This window comes from Bombina bombina, chromosome 2 (genome assembly GCF_027579735.1).
Source record: "Bombina bombina isolate aBomBom1 chromosome 2, aBomBom1.pri, whole genome shotgun sequence".
NCBI classification, from domain to species: Eukaryota; Metazoa; Chordata; class Amphibia; order Anura; family Bombinatoridae; genus Bombina; species Bombina bombina.
In genome coordinates this window covers 767,102,824-767,116,334 of record NC_069500.1, presented here as the reverse complement: position 1 = coordinate 767,116,334, position 13,511 = coordinate 767,102,824, and the positions used below count along the sequence as shown (strand labels likewise).

Here is a 13,511-nt window from a genome sequence, read left to right as displayed (position 1 = left end):
CCCCTTCAAATTCAAAATAGTTGTGGGTTAACAGAAATAGTGTTACCCTCAATATATATTCTTGAAACTGTATGGAAACAGCCTAGTTACTGATAGACACACCTGCACTGTTATATTTGTTTCAGATGTATATTTGTATTATACACTTATAATATATATATTTTTACCCACATTGATGGAGCTGAAATGTTCCCTCATGCGGGACCTTACGTCCCTAGTGGTAAGTCCTATGTACTGGACCTGACATTGTATGCATTCCAACATATAAACTACATTGCTTGATGAGCAGTTGAGACATCTCTCAATATCATATGTGTTACCATTGACAGCGGAAGAAGGTTGATGTTACTTCAATGTACTCACAAGGTTTGCATTTATTATGTCTACATTTGAACATACCCTTGTGTTGTAGCCATGAACTAATGGGCTTCTTGTCTGATTTTAATTTAGAAGGGGACAGAATGTTACCAAGTGTACAAGCCTGTCTATAAGAGCACCTGCAAGAAAAAGTCCCCTTCAAATTCAAAATAGTTGTGGGTTAACAGAAATAGTGTTACCCTCAATATATATTCTTGAAACTGTATGGAAACTGCCTAGTTACTGATAGACACACCTGCACTGTTATATTTGTTTCAGATGTATATTTGTATTATACACTTATAATATATATATATATATATATATATATATATATATATATATATATATAGTATATATATATATATATATATATATATATACATATATATATATATATACACACACATACACACAATTGTTTTAGTGATATTGTTATATTTATATACATACATATATATATATATATATATATATATATATATATATATATATATATATATAAAACCAAAATTCATTAAAATTATGGGTGGAGATATAAAACTGAAATTAAAATCCTCCATGTCACAAAATTAAATCAATGTAAATATTTGCATAGGAAATTAGCACATCTAGGCAAGTATCCCCGCTTGCTTTTCCCCAGAAATAACTCATATACATTGTTACCAATGCACAAGAGAATTCTGGGTAAGTTATGCAAATTCGATATGCAAATTCTCAGTTTTTTTTGCTTCAAAATAATACTGTTTTAAAAAAGGATAGCTGTGTTAAAACAGTATTATTTTGAAGCAAAAAACTGAGAATGTGCATATCTAATTTGCATAACTTACCCAGAATTCTCTTGTGCATTGGTAACATTGTATATGAGTTATTTCTGGGGGAAAGCAAGCGGGGATACTTGCCTAGATGTGCTAATTTTCTATGCAAATATTTACATTGATATATATATATATATATATATATATATATATATATATATATATATATATATATATATAATATTGTGTATTTGTGAGTTAAACAAGCAACCAACTTTATTTAGTTAATTCAAGGGAGCATCTTGAGTACTTGGCTTTTACAATCTTTCTCCTAGTAGCATGTACCTAATTTTAGACAGGGGGCAGGGAATAGCATGGGGAAACTGCTGAGGAATACAAAAATTATGGCCTAGATTTAGAGTTCGGCGGTAAAAGGGCTGTTAACGCTCCGCGGGTTTTTTTCTGGCCGCACCATAAATTTAACTCTGGTATCGAGAGTTCAAACAAATGCTGCGTTAGGCTCCAAAAAAGGAGCGTAGAGCATTTTTACCGCAAATGCAACTCTCGATACCAGAGTTGCTTACGGACGCGGCCGGCATCAAAAACGTGCTCGTGCACGATTCTCCCATAGGAAACAATGGGGCTGTTTGAGCTGAAAAAAAACCTAACACCTGCAAAAAAGCAGCGTTCAGCTCCTAACGCAGCCCCATTGTTTCCTATGGGGAAACACTTCCTACGTCTGCACCTAACACTCTAACATGTACCCCGAGTCTAAACACCCCTAGCCTTACACTTATTAACCCCTAATCTGCCGCCCCCGCTATCGCTGACCCCTGCATTACACTTTTAACCCCTAATCTGCCGCTCCGTAAACCGCCGCCACCTACGTTATCCCTATGTACCCCTAATCTGCTGCCCTAACATCGCCGACCCCTATGTTATATTTATTAACCCCTAATCTGCCCCCCACAACGTCGCCGACACCTACCTACACTTATTAACCCCTAATCTGCCGAGCGGACCTGAGCGCTACTATAATAAAGTTATTAACCCCTAATCCGCCTCACTAACCCTATCATAAATAGTATTAACCCCTAATCTGCCCTCCCTAACATCGCCGACACCTACCTTCAATTATTAACCCCTAATCTGCCGACCGGAGCTCACCGCTATTCTAATAAATGTATTAACCCCTAAAGCTAAGTCTAACCCTAACACTAACACCCCCCTAAGTTAAATATAATTTTTATCTAACGAAATAAATTAACTCTTATTAAATAAATAATTCCTATTTAAAGCTAAATACTTACCTGTAAAATACATCCTAATATAGCTACAATATAAATTATAATTATATTATAGCTATTTTAGGATTAATATTTATTTTACAGGCAACTTTGTAATTATTTTAACCAGGTACAATAGCTATTAAATAGTTAAGAACTATTTAATAGTTACCTAGTTAAAATAATTACAAATTTACCTGTAAAATAAATCCTAACCTAAGATATAATTAAACCTAACACTACCCTATCAATAAAATAATTAAATAAACTACCTACAATTACCTACAATTAACCTAACACTACACTATCAATAAATTAATTAAACACAATTGCTACAAATAAATAAAATTAAATAAACTATCTAAAGTACAAAAAATAAAAAAGAACTAAGTTACAGAAAATAATAAAATATTTACAAACATAAGAAAAATATTACAACAATTTTAAACTAATTACACCTACTCTAAGCCCCCTAATAAAATAACAAAGCCCCCCAAAATAAAAAATTCCCTACCCTATTCTAAAATACAAATATTACAAGCTCTTTTACCTTACCAGCCCTGAACAGGGCCCTTTGCGGGGCATGCCCCAAGAATTTCAGCTCTTTTGCCTGTAAAAAAAAAACATACAATACCCCCCCCCCAACATTACAACCCACCACCCACATACCCCTAATCTAACCCAAACCCCCCTTAAATAAACCTAACACTACCCCCCTGATGATCTTCCTACCTTGTCTTCACCATGCCAGGTTCACCGATCCGTCCTGGCTCCAAGATCTTCATCCAACCCAAGCGGGGGCTAGACATCCACTGAAGAAGTCCAGAAGAGGGTCCAAAGTCTTCCTCCTATCCGGCAAGAAGAGGACATCCGGACCGGCAAACATCTTCTCCAAGCGGCATCTTCTATCTTCTTCCATCCGATGACGACCGGCTCCATCTTGAAGACCTCCAGCGCGGATCCATCCTCTTCTTCCGACGACTAGACGACGAATGACGGTTCCTTTAAGGGACGTCATCCAAGATGGCGTCCCTCGAATTCCGATTGGCTGATAGGATTCTATCAGCCAATCGGAATTAAGGTAGGAATTTTCTGATTGGCTGATGGAATCAGCCAATCAGAATATAGTTCAATCCGATTGGCTGATCCAATCAGCCAATCAGATTGAGCTCGCATTCTATTGGCTGATCGGAACAGCCAATAGAATGCGAGCTCAATCTGATTGGCTGATTGGATCAGCCAATCGGATTGAACTATATTCTGATTGGCTGATTCCATCAGCCAATCAGAAAATTCCTACCTTAATTCCGATTGGCTGATAGAATCCTATCAGCCAATCGGAATTCGAGGGACGCCATCTTGGATGACGTCCCTTAAAGGAACCGTCATTCGTCGTCTAGTCGTCGGAAGAAGAGGATGGATCCGCGCTGGAGGTCTTCAAGATGGAGCCGGTCGTCATCGGATGGAAGAAGATAGAAGATGCCGCTTGGAGAAGATGTTTGCCGGTCCGGATGTCCTCTTCTTGCCGGATAGGAGGAAGACTTTGGACCCTCTTCTGGACTTCTTCAGTGGATGTCTAGCCCCCGCTTGGGTTGGATGAAGATCTTGGAGCCAGGACGGATCGGTGAACCTGGCATGGTGAAGACAAGGTAGGAAGATCATCAGGGGGGTAGTGTTAGGTTTATTTAAGGGGGGTTTGTGTTAGATTAGGGGTATGTGGGTGGTGGGTTGTAATGTTGGGGGGGGGGGTATTGTATGTTTTTTTTTACAGGCAAAAGAGCTGAAATTCTTGGGGCATGCCCCGCAAAGGGCCCTGTTCAGGGCTGGTAAGGTAAAAGAGCTTGTAATATTTGTATTTTAGAATAGGGTAGGGAATTTTTTATTTTGGGGGGCTTTGTTATTTTATTAGGGGGCTTAGAGTAGGTGTAATTAGTTTAAAATTGTTGTAATATTTTTCTTATGTTTGTAAATATTTTATTATTTTCTGTAACTTAGTTCTTTTTTATTTTTTGTACTTTAGATAGTTTATTTAATTTTATTTATTTGTAGCAATTGTGTTTAATTAATTTATTGATAGTGTAGTGTTAGGTTAATTGTAGGTAATTGTAGGTAGTTTATTTAATTATTTTATTGATAGGGTAGTGTTAGGTTTAATTATATCTTAGGTTAGGATTTATTTTACAGGTAAATTTGTAATTATTTTAACTAGGTAACTATTAAATAGTTCTTAACTATTTAATAGCTATTGTACCTGGTTAAAATAATTACAAAGTTGCCTGTAAAATAAATATTAATCCTAAAATAGCTATAATATAATTATAATTTATATTGTAGCTATATTAGGATGTATTTTACAGGTAAGTATTTAGCTTTAAATAGGAATTATTTATTTAATAAGAGTTAATTTATTTCGTTAGATAAAAATTATATTTAACTTAGGGGGGTGTTAGTGTTAGGGTTAGACTTAGCTTTAGGGGTTAATACATTTATTAGAATAGCGGTGAGCTCCGGTCGGCAGATTAGGGGTTAATAATTGAAGGTAGGTGTCGGCGATGTTAGGGAGGGCAGATTAGGGGTTAATACTATTTATGATAGGGTTAGTGAGGCGGATTAGGGGTTAATAACTTTATTATAGTAGCGCTCAGGTCCGCTCGGCAGATTAGGGGTTAATAAGTGTAGGTAGGTGTCGGCGACGTTGTGGGGGGCAGATTAGGGGTTAATAAATATAACATAGGGGTCGGCGATGTTAGGGGTAGCAGATTAGGGGTACATAGGGATAACGTAGGTGGCGGCGATTTGCGGTCGGAAGATTAGGGGTTAATTATTTTAAGTAGCTTGCGGCGACGTTGTGGGGGGCAAGTTAGGGGTTAATAGATATAATACAGGGGTCGGCGGTGTTAGGGGCAGCAGATTAGGGGTACATAAGTATAACGTAGGTGGCGGTCGGCAGATTAGGGGTTAAAAATTTTAATCGAGTGGCGGCGATGTGGGGGGACCTCGGTTTAGGGGTACATAGGTAGTTTATGGGTGTTAGTGTACTTTAGGGTACAGTAGTTAAGAGCTTTATAAACCGGCGTTAGCCAGAAAGCTCTTAACTCCTGCTATTTTCAGGCGGCTGGAATCTTGTCGTTAGAGCTCTAACGCTCACTGCAGAAACGACTCTAAATACCAGCGTTAGAAAGATCCCATTGAAAAGATAGGCTACGCAAATGGCGTAGGGGGATCTGCGGTATGGAAAAGTCGCAGCTGAAAAGTGAGCGTTAGACCCTTTAATCACTGACTCCAAATACCAGCGGGCGCCCAAAACCAGCGTTAGGAGCCTCTAACGCTGGTTTTGACGGCTACCGCCGAACTCTAAATCTAGGCCTATGATTGCTTCCTAGCCTAAACAAAGTAGCTGACAGTGGAAAGGATTGCTTATTCACTCATCTACTTTGCAGTAAACTTCATTCAACTCATAATATAATATCAATTAAGCGGTGCATTGATAATATGTTTCCAAAATTATTTAAAGGGACATTAAACACTAAATATATTTTATAAGCATAGTTGAAGATATTTCCTGCCTTCCTCTAGTCATGGGTGCCTCCATCTTGAAATCTATCACTGCATTCCAGTGCTGATGTGTTTGCACATGTGCAGCACGTCTCTTTTATATACCTGCAGTGTAACCTGTTAAAAAGCCATTCTACGATGGTATCCATGTTCTTATCATCAGCTAGGGACAGATGTAAACAAGCTTGTAAACTAAGTTAAGCAATTATTGTATAGAATGTGGCATAACCCGGTACATTTCTCCATACTTAAAGGGACATTAAACACCTTGCTTTTTGTGTTTTGTCCCACACTCACTAGAGAGGCCAAAAGCAAAATCTGTAATCTAGGTTTTCAAAATGCTGCAAATTGCCTAAACCAGCAATTTGCATGTCACAGAATTTGCTTTTTGGCCTCTGAAGGGAGCGTGGGAAAAGCCCAATATTTTTACAAAAGTACTAACCCACTATTTTAAAAAAAAAATTAACAGCCAAAGTAGTCAAAATAAATAATAAAAATATATTGCAATGTTGCTTTGTTTTCCTCAGTTAAACATTCAACAAAAAGATTAAATGTTGAGTTTAAAGGGACATTAAAATCAAAATTTCATGTCACATAAAATGTTTAGCTATGCATAATTAAAAAAAACTATGCAATTCCCTTTCATTATTCAATTTGCCTGCTTTTCCTGCAATTAAACTCTGAAAACATTAGTGTTTCCACTCTCACCAGAGAGGCAGAAGTGCATTCCTTGGACACACCTACATGCTGCACAGTCATTGGTTGATCAGTGCTGAAGATTGTTAATAAAAACTAAATAAGATGAACATCATTCACAAGGGGTGACAGGTTTTAAACACTTTTCAATCATTTATTTAATTTTGTACTGTAAGTAGATCTGTTGCAATGCAGTGAATATTGTCTAATGTATCAATAAAAAAATACTTTTATTTAGGGTGACCATATTGCCGCTTTAAAAAGGGACACATATGAAAAATACATATGTCAGGGTTGTTTTCAGGGGCAGTTTAAAGAAATGTTTTGTATAAGAACCCTGACATATGTATTTTTCATATGTGTCCCTTTTTAAAGCGGCAATATGGTCAGCCTACTTTTATTGCATATCTAAAGGCACACAAGCTAATGGTGTTTGATATGGTCTCAGACTGACCACTTATAATTCAAATGATTTGCTGTAGTTTACAAAGTAACCATTCAAAACTTGATGTAATTTTTTTAAGATATGTGTCTCTGCAGCCTTTTGCTGAATGGTGCCACGTGCAGCCTAAAGAAGCTGAGAAGGTTCCAGAGAGTGCCTGGAAGCTATTATTCTACAGTGTATCCTGGTCCTACAGCTTATACCTCTTGTTCAGCACTGAATACACCTTCTTCCATGAGCCAGCTACTTCCTTTCATGGTATGTTCAGTGAGAGTTTATACCACCATAACTTAACATATACCATGGTTTGTTTAAAGGCAATAACTAAGCACTTGCTAGAAGCACTTCTATTTAAAGGGATATGAGACCCATTTTTTTTTCTTTCATGATTCAGATAGAGCAGCAATTTAAAACAAATTTCTAATTTACTCCTATTATCAATTTGTCTTTGTTTTCTTGGTATCTTTTGTTGAAAAGTAGGGACGTATACGAAGCCGGCACATTTCTGGAGCACTATAGGGCAGCAGTTTTACAAGCATGTTATCCATTTGTAAGAGCACTAGAGGGCAGTGCTAAATTGGAAACTTTTTTTAAAAATGGTTTGCTCTGTGTGTATCACAAAAGAACAGTTTTGGGTTTGATATCCCTTTAATGCTCCAGAGGTGTAAATCTCACACGATATATTAGTAAACCCTCTGCTCCTAGGGAAAGCTTCTTAGCATGTTACACCATTTTGGGCCAGATTACAAGTGGAGTGGTAACTCTGCTAGAAGTAAATTATTGCGTGTGTCGGGTAGCGTTGGTATTAAAAGTTGAAATTAAAAAGCCGAACTTAGAATATCATGCACGCAATAACGTATTCTCCCATAGAAGTCAATGGAGTGGGGGGAAAAATAACAACCTACTCACGTGCAAACTCGATATTCTCAATGGTGCTAACCCGACAAGAAAATATTAATATTTCACATACCAATGTTCTTTATATAGCAGAACATGTTCTCTCTGGTTCTCTCTCTCTATTTATTAAAAATTAATATTGCATAAATATGATTTTACATGTTTTCATCTAGTTAACTGCAAAGGGCTCCAATGCACATATATATATATATATATATATATGTATTTATGTGTTTATATGTATATATATGTCTGTAAATACATATATACACACATATAAATACATATGTACACAGATACTGTATAGACATATATATATATATATATACCTGACCTCATATCTGTAAGCCCTCGCGTTTACTTTCAACTTGTAATACGACCCTTTTCACTTGCAAGTAACTGTTAGCGTGCCACTCTTATCTGGCCCTTAATTGGCAATCTTTAGTCTGGTAACATAAGAAATTAGTTGTAGTCCCAGTGCACTGCAGTTTATCATGAAAGTCAGCTATAATTACATTGTTTACTGAAGATGTTCTTGTGAGCGAGCTTGTTTATATACTATGGAAACTTTGTGTTAGATAGACAGACAGACAGACAGATCTGCTCATGTGATCTCTTGCTGCTATCTGTTAACAAAGCTTTTCTTAAAAAAAATAAAAAAAAATAAAAAAATGCAGTAATTATATTGTCAGTATATGTGGTGGATTCCAGAAACAAAAATAGACATTTAAAATGACAAAATAAAGATAAAGGGGATACTTGTAAACAATTTAATACACACCAGCAGGTTAAATGGATCATTAGGAGCAGATTAAGGGACAGTCTACTCCAGAATGTTTATTGTTTAAAAATATATATAATCCCTTTATTACCCATTGCCCAGTTTTGCATAACCAACACGATTATATTAATGTACTTTTTACCTCTGTGATTACCTTGTATCTAAGCGTCTTCTGACAGCCCCCTGATCACATGGCTATTTATTTTCTATCTATTGACTTGCATTTTAGCCAATTAGTGCAGTGTCATCCACAACCCACGGTAGAGAGCACAATGTTATCTATATGGCTTTTACATGAATTAGCAGTCTCCTGTTGTGAAAAGCTAATAAAAAAGCATGTGATAAGAAGCTGTCTGTAGTGGCTTAGAAACAGGCAGAAAATTTGAGGTTTAAATGTTTTAAATGTTATAAAAGTATATTAAAGTTAATGTCAAGTTACTAATAGTGCCCCACGGCATTGGATAGACTTTTAAAAATTAACAAGGGTTTAAGTCATAAAATCTTTTATATGTATATATTTTGCAGAATTTTTACCTATTTACCGCTGCGACGATAAGCGCAGCTCTCCTGTTCGCCATTTTGTCAAATTGATTGACAAATTACGATTCGTAAAAGAACCAATCCTTGTTTCCCCCCGGGCCGTGACATTTACGCAAAGGGGCTGAACCCCCCGGGGGGGAAACAAGGATTAGTTATTTTACAAATCGTCATCTGTCAAACAATTTGACAATATGGCGGGCGGGAGAGCTGCGCTTATCGTCGCAGAGGTAAATAGGTAAAAATTCTGCAAAATATGTACATATAAAAGATTTCATAAATTAAAGCCTTGTTAATTTTTAAAAGTCTATCCAATGCTGTGGGCACTATTAGTAAGTAACTTGACATTCATGTAATATAACAATATTGGTTGTGCAAAGCTGGGGAATGGGTAGCAAAGCCGTTATCTTTTAAAACAATAACAATTTTGATGTAACATTTTACATTGTCTAAGAATGTTTGTTTTAGACAAGGAATCCCCCCCCTTTAAAGAAGATAATGTGAGTTCCAGCAGTGTCTCTCTACCCAGATGCTTAGCTGCATTGGATATAATTTGAGTATATTTCAAAGAGAACATTAGCAAGAAAGATTCTGCTAAACTTGTCTTCTGCATTAGCTCCCTGTCACGCATACCTTTCCCATGAACAATAATGTCCCTGAACAATAATGTGTGAGGTGAAACATGACTGCTGTAACTGCCCAACATCTTCTGAGTCCTGACCATTGTAGTCAAACCATAATAAAGATGGATTTGCTAACCAGCTCATACGTTTTGGTAACAAACCAGCCATGATAGACAATAAACACTCCAGTTCACAAGTTTCACACCAACTTTAAAGGATGATATGACCCAAATCCAGGGTTTAAATCCCTTTTCAAAATTCTTAAGATGACATAATGCATTCAGTTTATTATTAGTTATTTTAGTATTGTAATAACTGAACACAAATTGCTAAGTTTTATTAAAGGGACATTCTAATGGAAACATGACTATATCAATTGTTAAATCATTACATTTTTACACTGCTGAGCCTAACTAGCTATGACCTAGTTTCCATTGAGGTGGAAAATTGCAGAAAAAAGGTGATACAAATATTTATCTCCGTTAAAGTCTATGGAGATTTTTTATATTACCAGATTCCAAACTTTACCACCTCAATGGAAATTAGCCCTATGTTAGACGCATCCTGGTTAAACACATAGGTAAAGAACCATAAGGATTGCAATTCCCAAAGAGAACATGGATAGTGAGCCCATCAGGAGTGGTTCTGCTAGGGAGTTGCAATACTTGCAGCTTCTGAGTGGTACTTTACCTATATACCTTTGCTTGGGTTATTTAGATAGAAAGCTAGGGTCTCTAATGTTATAATTCATTAGACCATACAGGGAGTGCAGAATTATTAGGCAAGTTGTATTTTTGAGGATTAATTTTATTATTGAATAACAACCATGTTCTCAATGAACCCAAAAAACTCATTAATATCAAAGCTGAATAGTTTTGGAAGTAGTTTTTAGTTTGTTTTTAGTTATAGCTATTTTAGGGGGATATCTGTGTGCGAAGGTGACTATTACTGTGCATAATTATTAGGCAACTTAAAAAAAACAAATATATACCCATTTCAATTATTTATTTTTACCAGTGAAACCAATATAACATCTCAACATTCACAAATATACATTTCTGACATTCAAAAACAAAACAAAAACAAATCAGTGACCAATATAGCCACCTTTCTTTGCAAGGACACTCAAAAGCCTGCCATCCATGGATTCTGTCAGTGTTTTGATCTGTTCACCATCAACATTGCGTGCAGCAGCAACCACAGCCTCCCAGACACTGTTCAGAGAGGTGTACTGTTTTCCCTCCTTGTAAATCTCACATTTGATGATGGACCACAGGTTCTCAATGGGGTTCAGAACAGGTGAACAAGGAGGCCATGTCATTAGATTTTCTTCTTTTATACCCTTTCTTGCCAGCCACGCTGTGGAGTACTTGGACGCGTGTGATGGAGCATTGTCCTGCATGAAAATCATGTTTTTCTTGAAGGATGCAGACTTCTTCCTGTACCACTGCTTGAAGAAGGTGTCTTCCAGAAACTGGCAGTAGGACTGGGAGTTGAGCTTGACTCCATCCTCAACCCGAAAAGGCCCCACAAGCTCATCTTTGATGATACCAGCCCAAACCAGTACTCCACCTCCACCTTGCTGGCGTCTGAGTCGGACTGGAGCTCTCTGCCCTTTACCAATCCAGCCACGGGCCCATCCATCTGGCCCATCAAGACTCACTTTCATTTCATCAGTCCATAAAACCTTAGAAAAATCAGTCTTGAGATATTTCTTGGCCCAGTCTTGACGTTTCAGCTTGTGTGTCTTGTTCAGTGGTGGTTGTCTTTCAGCCTTTCTTACCTTGGCCATGTCTCTGAGTATTGCACACCTTGTGCTTTTGGGCACTCCAGTGATGTTGCAGCTCTGAAATATGGCCAAACTGGTGGCAAGTGGCATCTTGGCAGCTGCACGCTTGACTTTTCTCAGTTCATGGGCAGTTATTTTGCGCCTTGGTTTTTCCACATGCTTCTTGCGACCCTGTTGACTATTTTGAATGAAACGCTTGATTGTTCGATGATCACGCTTCAGAAGCTTTGCAATTTTAAGAGTGCTGCATCCCTCTGCAAGATATCTCACTATTTTTTACTTTTCTGAGCCTGTCAAGTCCTTCTTTTGACCCATTTTGCCAAAGGAAAGGAAGTTGCCTAATAATTATGCACACCTGATATAGGGTGTTGATGTCATTAGGCCACACCCCTTCTCATTACAGAGATGCACATCACCTAATATGCTTAATTGGTAGTAGGCTTTCGAGCCTATGCAGCTTGGAGTAAGACAACATGCATAAAGAGGATGATGTGGTCAAAATACTCATTTGCCTAATAATTCTGCACTCCCTGTATATTATTTTGTACATGTAATTTGTGCATTAAAATGCCCATTTCAAACTATACCAATAAGTTTTTCTATTCTTAGAAATGATATTTGTTTTACTTTCTGCTGTACTTATTATTTAAAAAAATACATCTCTGAACTAACATAGCTACTGTATCTATCTATCTAATTATCTATCTATCCTAATCTAATCTATATGCAGAGGGTGGAAAAATATCACTATAGTTTACTAGTCAAGAGTTAAGTCACATTTGTTTACTCACTGCAATTTCTTACATGCCCTGCCTAGACTGTGGAACCTTTTCTGATTTTGTTTTAACATGTTGTCAGATATTTATTATTTATTAAATAGTTGACCACATGATAACAAATCCTGAGAGTGTTCATATTTGCCTAAAATATTTATCACAGAAAAAAGCAAGGGAAGCTTTACACCCCATTAGGTATCCAGATATCACTATACTGAAACGCAACTGTAAAGTTAAGATTAAATTTCCATGATTCAGATAGAATATGCAATTTTAAACAACCTTATAGTTTGCTTCTATCATCAAATTTGCTTTGTTCTATTGGTATCCTTTGTTAAAGAGTAGGCTCAGGAGCAGCAATGCGCTACTGGGAGCTAGCTGCTCATTGGTGGCTGAACATAAGACCTCCCAAGTCCTAACTGTCCATATTTAAGAGGAACAGTCCCTGATTCTGAGCTCTGTCCTTCTGAGACAGCCATATGTCCCTCTTTACAGAATTTTCCTTAGACCCATCCACAGAACACTTAGAAAAACCCACAAACTGCCCTGACACACCCACAGACCACCCAGAAACACCTTCAATCCGGCCCACTAACCACCCATGATCCCTCAAAACACAGCTCCACCCACAAAATGGTGACAGGCTCCTATCAACCTCCTGTGTCCCTCATTCTCAGCCACAGATGTTGGTAGGTGGGACGTCTCCCTATGGTCTAGATTCTAATGATTAAAAAAATATTTGTATAATAATAATAATATGTGATTATAAGTAATTATATTACCGCTTCACAATTATTCCTAAAAACAATCCCAAATTACATCCTTTTGGAACCATGCACTTGTTATAATTGTACCAGACTTCGTAAGTCTAATTGAATCTTTGATACCACCTTGATATATCTAAAATGTAACAGCTTAATGCAGCTTGTAAACAAATACCAGAGTACACCGTTTACTGTGTAGCAATTGTTAAGTATAAGTAGATACTAGATTGTCCCGGTTACTGTGTAACAT

At 37.0% G+C, this 13,511-nt stretch overlaps 1 protein-coding gene across 1 annotated transcript in view; it reads left to right on the top strand.

Moving 5' to 3' along the window:
• Window positions 1-13,511, top strand: part of CERS1 (ceramide synthase 1) — a 92,132-nt gene that overhangs the window by 37,543 nt on the left and 41,078 nt on the right. The window contains exon 2 of the mRNA XM_053700687.1: window positions 7,193-7,352. Coding sequence (XP_053556662.1) covers window positions 7,193-7,352 — 160 coding nt within the window. The remainder of the gene's footprint in view (window positions 1-7,192; window positions 7,353-13,511) is intronic.